This window comes from Epargyreus clarus, unplaced genomic scaffold (genome assembly GCF_041222505.1).
Source record: "Epargyreus clarus isolate Ecla_fem2 unplaced genomic scaffold, WU_Ecla_fem_2.2 ptg000019l, whole genome shotgun sequence".
In the NCBI taxonomy this organism is placed as follows: Eukaryota; Metazoa; Arthropoda; class Insecta; order Lepidoptera; family Hesperiidae; genus Epargyreus; species Epargyreus clarus.
This window is the reverse complement of record NW_027332227.1, coordinates 4,944,528-4,955,243: the sequence shown is the minus strand read 5'-3', so window position 1 is coordinate 4,955,243 and position 10,716 is coordinate 4,944,528. Positions and strand designations below refer to the sequence as shown.

Below are 10,716 nucleotides of genomic sequence, written 5' to 3'. Positions count from 1 at the left end.
CTGTGTTGTTTACAAATCCAACTATACATCTTTTAGGTACTTGCCCCAGAAAAATGTTGTCAAGAGTCTTTCCCTGAACCTCTGATGGTATAGTTAAAACTTTGACTTCAGCTCGAGTAATAGGATATTTTTCTGTAGTAGAGGCTAAGACTTTTTGATATGCGAGGAGTACAGTTGGATTTATTCGTGCTCTACGAACAATAAGAGTTGCATCCGTAATGCATACTTCACATTTTAAATAACTCTGAGCACTGATAAGGTACTTATCATAATGAAAGGAAACTTGTTCGTACTTGTTTGTTGGCCCATTAGGATATGGTGAATCAATAGCATTGGAACTCAGACCGATGATAAGGTACTTATCATAATGAAAGGAAATAGGATGTAGTTATCTCGGGTGGTTACAATAACCAAATATATTTAGACGCTGATAAGTGAGTGCTTATAAGCAGGAAGGGAGGAGTATGCTCTCATAGTTCGTTGGGTGAAGTAACAGTGAACAGTTTGGTTTGTGAAGTGTAGTGCATCCAAGTGTCAACAATGGAGGTAAGTAAGTCTTGATAATATTGAATTGATTTGTGTCACTTTCCAATATCATTTCATTTGACACTAACTTTGCCTTTGTGTTGTTTTAGAATATATATTAAGCAAATACATTTAAACAATATTATTACACGCTATCTGACGAGGAAGACATATCTCAAGAAACAAAGAAATCTAAAATTTTAAAAAGAAATAATTCGAATGATAACTTGTACTCAATATTCGATTATTGCCAAAGACAAAAAATAGAAAACTTTCATCAGCCGTATCTAGAGCTCAACGACATGGTGGAACAGTGTATATAACTACTAACAGAGATGATGAAGCACATTCGTCACATTTAATAAAAATAGATATTTATGATTTAAATAAATTATCCAACGTGCCACAGTCTCAACATTGGAAACATGCATCCCTAAGAATCAAATATTACACAGACGAAAACAGTTCAACATATAAAGAAATGAATAATGTTATATACAAAATGTGCACAGATATTTCGAAAACAGAGAGTAGTAAGAAATACTCATTTAACAATAAATAATTAGTTAATGACCTAATCATACTTTTAAAATATTTATTAATAGTATAATAACTATTAAGTGAGGGTTGATTGTCATGCTAATTATTTTGTTTTGATGTATAATTACTTGTTAAGTATATAAGAAGGAAGTGACATTTTCATATCATTACCAGTTGGTTTACAACTTCATACACGTATAAACGACCTCCTGTGTAACCCTGTTCTATACATCATAATGGATAGTTTCCAAAAAGTTTATACAACTGTTTTCGTCGATGAAAGTCAAATTGAAGAAGAACTTGCAAAAGTTTGTGAAGAAATAGAAATTGACAATGAACTCATCGATATATGCAGACAAGTCGAAAGTGCAATCATAAATCAAAGTAGTCAACACGATAAAGAATCGCTTCAGACTTCCTGCTTGCTTGAAAATCCTACTAAGTATGTATATTTTTTTTCTACATGCATTTCTTTCTATATTACATTATTTAAATCTTGAACTATAAATATATATATATATATATATATATATATATATATATATATATATATATATATATATATTTTTTTTTTTATAGTCAACCCCAACAAGTCGGAGGTGCAATGAAGAGAAGCAGCTATGACATCGACAGTCCGAAGGCCAAGAGGATAAAAGTTAATGAAGGTGCTTCAACGTCATCTGATATCAACCTCACAGACAATGGAAAGGTTATGTGTGATGTTTGTCAACGACTTGTAAGTAAAAGATATTTTGCCAACCACATAAAAAGTAACATTCACAAAAATAATATTTTTAAATCTCATAGTACTCAAGCTAATGTTTCAGTAATCGAATCAGCTTTCGGTCAGCGAATAATTTCATACAGAATCAAAAGTAAATTAAATGAATCAGTAGATACACTTAAAACGCCCGAATTATTCTTTAATTCAATAAAAGATAATATTTGTTCATTGATCGAAGAGTCCATTAAAATGCACATTTTGTTTAAAACCAATTTTATACTACATGCAAATTTTACACAGCAAACCAAAGATCTTACAAACACATTCGATTTTCAAACATGTAATTATACTGTTTCTCAAGGTGATGACTTAAATATTTTTTTTTCATCATTAATTGAGACGTTATCAAATAAAATCAGTTCATTCGAGAAAAAAGATAGCGGTTGGAGTTTAACGCAAATCAAACATTTAGAAATGAATATACATAAATTCAACCCACTACGTGGCACTTCGTATATAGACCTACCTCATGACATTAAAGTAAGAAAAGCCGTAATTAATGTGCAAAACGCTGACAATATGTGTTTTAAATGGGCATTGCTTTCCGCCTTATATCCTACTACTAGTAAAAGTAATAGAGTTTCATCGTACAGCATGCATTCAAACAAACTAAACTTCAATGGCATCTCCTTTCCAGTAAAGCTTTCGGATGTACCAAAAATTGAAAAATTGAATAATATAAGTATTAACATATTTGGACTAGAATATAATCGGGAGAAAAAAAATCATGATGTAATTGGACCATTAGTAATGACTAAATTTCGTAAAAGTGTACATATTAATTTGTTATACCTTAAGAAAGGTTTAAATGCTCATTTTTGTTATATCAAAAATATGTCGCGATTGGTGAGTAAACAAATTTCTAACCAAGAGCATGCAATTTTCATATGTGATGGATGTTTATTACATTTTCCAACTCAACAGCGATTAGATGATCATCAGGAAAATGATTGCGCTCATATTAAAACCAATATACCAGATGGTACTAAAACATTGAAAGACTGGTTCGGAAAACCAGCGGCAAATAATAAAATAAAATTTGAGAATTTTAACAACAAACTAAAATTACCCTTTGTTATATATGCTGACTTTAAAGCATTTTTAAAACCAATAAATGTATGTTCTAATCATCCGTCTAGGTCTTACACAGAAAATATTCAAAAGCATGATGTGTATAGTTTCGGTTATTATATAAAATGTTCGTATGATGATACTTTATCAAAATTCGAAACATATAGTGGGCCAGATTGCGCAACAGAGTTTATGAAACGTTTATATGAAGATTTAAAATTAATATGTACAAAAAATATTTATCAAATGAGGCCTAAGCCTTTATCTAGTGATGATGAAAATAATTTATTATCGGAATCTAAAATTTGTTATGTATGTGAAACGAATTTGAATGAAGATAAACATTTCGATTTTGACTTTCATACTGGCACTATTAGAGGTGTAGTTCATGAAATCTGTTTAAAAAAATTTAAGACTCCGCGTTATATTCCAGTATTCCTACATAATCTGAGCCATTATGATGCACATTTTATTGTTCATGCCCTAAATTTTGTCGACGGAGAAGTAAAAATAATTCCGCAAAATAAAGAGAGGTACATTTCTTTTTCAAAAACATTAACAGTAAATAATAATCAGATAAGTCTAAGATTTGTAGATTCATACAAATTTTTATCTTGCAGTCTAGATCAGTTAGCTAAAAATCTTATTGATGAACAATTTCATGATTTAAAAAGAAACTTCCCTTGCAATGACGACTTTACCAAATTAAGAAGAAAAGGAATTTATCCCTACGAATTCATGACTTCTTATGATTCATTAAAACTCAAGTCACTTCCAACTCAAAGTGAGTTCTATAGCTCGTTAACAGATTCAAATGTCTCCGATGATGATTATAATCGTGCAAATGAAATTTGGAAACATTTTCGTTGTCAAAATATGTTAGATTACTCAAACTTATATCTTAAAACTGATGTATTGCTCTTGACTGACGTTTTTGAAAACTTCAGAGAGCTTTGTATTAAGACTTATGGGTTAGATCCCGCTCACTACTACACTGCTCCAGGGTTAAGTTGGGATGCAATGTTGAAGTATACAAAAATTGAATTAGATCTATTGATGGATTACGAACAAATAGCATTTTTTAAGGCCGGTATCAGAGGTGGTGTATCTCAATGCAGCAATCGTTATGCAAAAGCAAACAATCAATTCATGGAAGATTACAATAAAAATGAACCTCAATCATATTTAATATACTTGGATGCTAATAATTTGTATGGTTGGGCTATGTCTCAATATCTACCCACTGGAGACTTTGAATGGGTAAACCCTGAAACAAACTTTAATGTATCCGATACATCAAATATTGGTTACGTTTTGGAAGTTGATTTAAAATATCCTGATGATCTCCACGACTTGCATTCTGACTTACCACTATGTCCTGAAAATATATGCATTGGTAATTCAAAAGATATAAAATTAATTTCAAATCTAAACGATAAAATTAAATATAAAATACATTACAAAAACCTTAAACAATGTCTTAGTATGGGAATGAAGGTAACTAAAATACACAGGATACTAAAGTTTAAACAAAGTCCTTGGTTAGAGAAATATATAGATTTAAACACAAACATGCGAACATTAGCAAAGTCTGTTTTTGAAAAAGATTTCTATAAACTAATGAATAATTCAGTATTTGGAAAAACTATGGAGAATATAGAAAAAAGAGTAAATGTTAAGTTGTTAACACATTGGGAAAATAGAGGTAAAATTTTAGGTGTCAACGACTACATTGCAAGGCCAGATTTTAAAAATTTAAGTATATTCACATCAGACCTAGTGGCAGTACAAATGCTAAAGTGTAAAGTTAATTATAATAAACCAATATATTTAGGATTTTGCATTTTAGATATTTCAAAGACCCTTATGTATGATTTCCATTACAACTACATGATTCCTAAGTTTCAAAACAAAAATAAATTATTGTATACGGATACAGACAGTTTAATTTACCAAATATTTACAAACAACTTTTATGAAGATATAAAACCTGACCTTAAGATGCATTTCGATTCTTCTGATTATCCCTCTGACAATAATTACGGGTATCCACAAGTTAACAAAAAGAAAATAGGTTTTTTCAAAGACGAAAATAATGGAAAAATATTTAGAGAATTTGTGGGTCTAAGATCTAAAATGTATGCAATAGATGTTGAAAACAAATTTGTTGCAAAGGCTAAAGGCGTTAACAAAAGTGTTACAAAAAATATGCAAATGCATAACTATAAGGCATGTCTTTTCGAGAAAAATATTCAATTCGGAGCAATGTTAAGATTTAAATCAATCAAACATAAAATTTATACACAAAAAATAAATAAAAAATGTTTATCATACAGCGACACTAAGAGGCATATTTTGCCTAATGGTATTGACACATTAGCTTGGGGTCATTACAAACTTAGATAACAACGGTGAAATATTGGTTTACTTACAAATATGTTTAATATAAGTCTTCGAATTATATATTATCTTAATTGTGTTTATAAATGTGTACGTCTAGTTTATAATTGTTATTTTGGTAATGTATTTCAATGTTTGTTCCTGTAAACCATTTAATGTATGTGTTCTAGTTTTAAGACAAATTATACTTGATTATTATAAATGTGTATTGTTCTTTAAATTATGTTAATTGTTAAATAAAACGTTGTGCAGTCAACTTGTTTTAAAAATGTTTCATTTCATTCACCCCTTTACTGCAATAGTTGCTGGTCCAAGTGGATGTGGAAAGTCACAATTCGTTACAAACTTTTTAAATATGTAAAAGATATTTGTAGTACAAGTTTCGATCAAGTTACATGGTGTTTTGATGAAATGCAACCTTTATACAACTTGAAACTTGTTAATTACCATCAAGGTATGCCAGATCTTAGTATGTTTGATGGTAAAGGTCCCCAGCTTGTTATCATCGATGATCTTATGAGAGAATCGGATGGCCGTATCGTTGACATTTTTACAAAAGGAAGTCATCATAGAAATTTGAGTGTGTTTTATATAACTCAAAATTTGTTTCATCAAGGTAGAGGTCAGAGGGACATTTCCTTAAACTCGAGTTATATAATATATTTTAAAAATCCACGTGACAAAACACAGATTCGACACTTAGCGAGACAAGTATCACCTGAAAATACTAAATTCATGGAAGATTCTTATAAAGATGCAACGGAAGAACCTCATGGATATTTAATGATAGATTTAAAACAAAATACTAGTGATATATGTAGATTAAAAACAAAAATATTCCATTCTGACTGTTACTGTACTGTATACTTACCTACAAAGGGGTTTAAATATGCAAAGCAACAAGAAATTTCCGTCATTTATTAATAATGTCTCGAACTTTGAAGACACATAAAAAAATTTTAGAAGCTCTTCATATTCTTAAACCAAAATACCAAAAAGCACTCTTAAAGTCCAGCAACGAACAAGAGATAAATTGTATTTGTGAATGTATCTATAACGTTTTACGTAGTACATCTCCAAGAAAATGAGAAGAATAAATTAAAGAAATACAAACACTTACTTCGACAACTGGTGCGTAAAACTACAAACAAAGTCCGTAAAAATATTATAATTCAAAAAGGGGGATCATTTTTACCAATAATATTAGGTTCAGAGAAAGCAAGTGTTGTTGAAGTGAAAAGGTTATCCAGATAAATTTAATAGTTGGGTGTTGGCCTCTGAATTAGAAAAAATATGATGAAAGAAAGTTTCTATTTAACATTGCTAAGTAACAGTTCCATGGAGTACTTTCCTGATAACAAAACAACGAAGTTTTCAACAAAATTACCAACATCCTTAACGCTAGATGGGGAATGGTCAGTTGGAGTTGCTGAATTTCAATATCCATGTACCATGTTTAGTGTACAAGAACATGAAAATATTATATATATTACAAAACCCATGACCATGCCAGGCGATCAAATACCATCCTTAATATATTACAAGACTCATATTCCAGCGACGAATTATGACAACATAGATCATATTTTGGTAGCTTTAAATAATACAAAGGAAAATATAAAATTTCGTTATGATGAAGTATCAAAATTAGTTTGTGTTTCTGTTACCGATAAATCAATAAGATCAGTGAAGCTATCTCCTAAGCTGTCGTTTCAACTTGGGTTTGAACCTGACAGGAATCTCATTGAAAGAAACACAGGAAAGTGTCCTGCAAATTTACATTTAGGGCTACCATCAAAATTATTTGTATATTGCGATATAGTTGAACCACAGAAAGTAGGTGACGTCATGACTCCTTTACTAAGAATAGCATTAGATCCAATGAAATACAGTGTAAACTCCATGTAACGTCACTCGATTTAACGACAAACTCTATAAAGCGTCGAAATCAATTGGCTTAGTTGGTTTAGCTTGTATTCCATACAATGATACACTCTACATAGCATTACACCCACTCTTAATAACGACCACAATTGAGTAAAAAAGTACCTTGTAAGTTGCTAAAATTAGTAAAAACTGCCCACCAGTGTACGTTCTTTTGTCGCTTTATTATCCTAGCCCGCAATAAACTCGACTGTCGGCATCATGCATACGGAACTTTCTAAGAAATTTGTTCTTTTGTTTACCAAGATGCCTCAATATCAGAAGATATGAATAATATAATAAAAAAAATACAACAAAATTACTGGTGCAGCAAAAGACGTCAGACAAAAAAAAAACAACACGCAATAGCGTTCAAATAAGATTCTTTTTTATGTACATAACTACTAACACTAGACTGAAATAAACTTTTTCTTTTTCTAATTCTGATTTTTCTTCTCTCCATTTAACGACCACTCTCTATAACGCCATAAAATGCACAGTCCCTTCAGTGCCGTTATATAGAGTTTACACTGTATATTTATGGGGCGAATAAAATGCATGTTTTTTCACCTCCTCACTATTTACCAATCATGCGACGAGAATTTGACACTATTGAAATAGATATAAGGTCAACCACTGGTCAAAAGATACCATTTCAATTTGGAACTGTGTGTATCAAACTTCTTTTTAAAAAACACAACAATGTATTCTCATAATAATTATAATAATATGACTTGCCCCTACGAACATTATTATTCCCATCAAGCTGGTTCTGGTATTGGAGTAATATATAAAGGAGCCGCGTTTCAACGTGGTCATGGCATTGGCAGTTTTTTAGGAGGCTTATTTAGATCAGTTTTACCTTTGCTTTCAAGGGGTGCTAGAGTTATAGGAAAAAAAGCACTAGGCGCTGGAGTTGGTATTTTGTCGGACTTAGTGAATGCACGACCCATGGAGGATTCAATAAAATCTCGCCTCAAGGAAGCTAGTTCCAATTTAAAACGAAAAGTTGATGAAAAAATTGATAGAATAAACATGTCTGGATTGGGGTATATAACGAAGAGAAAGCGTCTTTCCTCACTCAGTCCACGCTCAGCTGCTAAAGTGAAAGCTATTAAAAAATTGGCAGTTTCTCATGCCAACATAAAAGATATTTTTTCATAACTAATAAATTTAAGGAATTATGTCTTTCTTACATACATACTTTATTCATTCTTGTGAATGTATAAAGTCTGAACTAGATTTATTTGCATTGCCATCAACACAAACAAGTATTGAAAATGGTATTTGGATTCATTACAAACCAATTTCGTCTCTTGCTGATGATGGACCAATAGAATTTCAAGTACCAGGATCTGGTGACGATTACCTAGATTTATCGCATACGTTGATACATATTAAAGCAAAAATAGTTAACCTAGATTCATCAAAAGTGAGCACACCCACAGTAATAGCACCAATAAATAACTGGTTACACTCACTATTCAGCCAGTTAGATGTATATTTAAATCAAAATCTTGTGTCACCACCTAATAATACATATGCTTACCGTGCTTATTTGGAAACTCTGCTGAACTACTCTCCTGCCGCAAAGAAATCTCATTTGACTTGTGGTCTTTGGTATGAAGATGCAGCTGGACAAATGAACTCAACAGACAACACAAATCCTGGATTTCTGAAACGACAAAAACTAGCATCTGAAAGTAAAGAAATAGAAATGATTGGACATCTACATGGTGATATATTTAACCAAGAATAGTTTTTGATTAATGGGGTTCAAATGAGTGTCAAATTAATTCGCTCTTGAGAATCGTTTAATCTGATGGGTTCTTCTACTGATATAAAATGTAAAGTATGCGTTACGGATGCAACTCTTATTGTTCGTAGAGCACGAATAAATCCAACTGTACACCTCGCACATCAAAAAGTCTTAGCCTCTACTACAGCAAAATATCCTATTACTCGAGCTGAAGTCAAAGTTTTAACTATACCATCAGGGGTTCAGGGAAAGACTCTTGACAACATTTTTCTGGGGCAAGTACCTAAAAGATGTATAGTTGGATTTGTAAACAACACAGCATTCAATGGAAGTCTTACTAAAATCCATTCAATTTTGAAAACTATGCCATGAACACATTTTGTTTATATATTGATGGCCAACAAATACCTTCAAAAGCATTGCAACCATCATTCGAGAATAATATTTTTACTGCAGCCTATCACACTTTATTTTCGGGGACTGGTATACATTTTCTAAATGAAGGTAATGGAATATCTAGGGAGCAATATGCAAAAGGTTACTGCCTATTAGCGTTTGACCTAACTCCTGATTTGTCATCAAATTCCATGACTCATTGGAATCTAAATAAGCATGGCATGACATAAAGCATGGCAGTGTAAGGGTAGAAGTTCGGTTTGAATCAACTCTAACCGAAACTATTAACTGTATAGTGTATGCAGAGTTAGATAACGTTATTGAAATTGGTAAGAACCGAAATGTAACCGTCGACTACAGTAGTTAAGATAAATTTCTATACTTAGATGTAAGTAAAAGCCTAATAAATGTAATATATTATACCTATTTGAAGTCTTTCATTCGAGTTAAATCATATTGCGTCCCTTTAAATATAAGGTTTGGATAATTTTGCTCTGCATTTGTAAATAGTGTATTGTACCTATCAGAGGTATTGATAAGTAGGCATGCACAATGGATACAATCGAGATTCAGAAGCATTTAAGTAAAATTCATTGTAGCTTGAAAAACAATGTCTATGCGGCAAACCGATTACCGCTATACGTCAAGACTCCAATGTACTTGATAAGTAATTTGGACCCTGACAGTGAACCAGGCTCTCACTGGGTAGGCATGTACATAGACAGAAATGGCATCGGTGGGTATTTTGATTCATACGGTCGACCACCAACAGGCCATCACAAAGCCTTTTTCAGAAGGAACGCAAAGCATTGGGATTTTCATAGATATAGAATACAACTTGATTGGTCTTCAGTTTGTGGAGAATATAGTCTTACATACTTGCATTACATGTATTATGGAAATACACTCAGAGATTTTTTAAGCCCTTTTTTGTGAGGATAAATTGATAAACGATATTGTAGTATCGCAATTGTTCAAAAGGTTGTTTTGGAAATAATAAACAATGTCAATACGAAGATTTTTTATTGCATTACCATGCGCAAACCCTGATTACCGACACAGTGATAAGGACCCTATTATGTTGTGAGGACAGCGAGTGGTGATTAGATAAGTAAGGTCCGTATTGTTATATGGACATAGCGAGCTTAATGAGATAAGGAGGTGATTAGATAATGAATTAGAGGTCGTAATTCATAAAAGCTAAAGCAAATCGTAAGCAAAGGAGATAGCGTAAAATAAATGCGTGCAATCGATCGGGCGTGGTCGGAAACCCCCATTTTGACACCAAAGTTTTTTTTTTTTAGCCGGGCTCGCCCCT

The 10,716-nt window shown here is 31.9% G+C and overlaps 1 protein-coding gene across 1 annotated transcript; it reads left to right on the top strand.

Moving 5' to 3' along the window:
- The first annotated feature begins 1,292 nt into the window (after positions 1-1,292).
- Positions 1,293-3,371, top strand: LOC140750287 (uncharacterized). Its single transcript, XM_073083731.1, has 3 exons — positions 1,293-1,507; positions 1,645-2,965; positions 3,354-3,371. Exons 1-3 carry the CDS (start codon positions 1,302-1,304, stop codon positions 3,369-3,371), a joined length of 1,545 nt encoding a protein of 514 aa, XP_072939832.1. The 5' UTR covers positions 1,293-1,301.
- Positions 3,372-10,716: the final 7,345 nt, after the last annotated feature.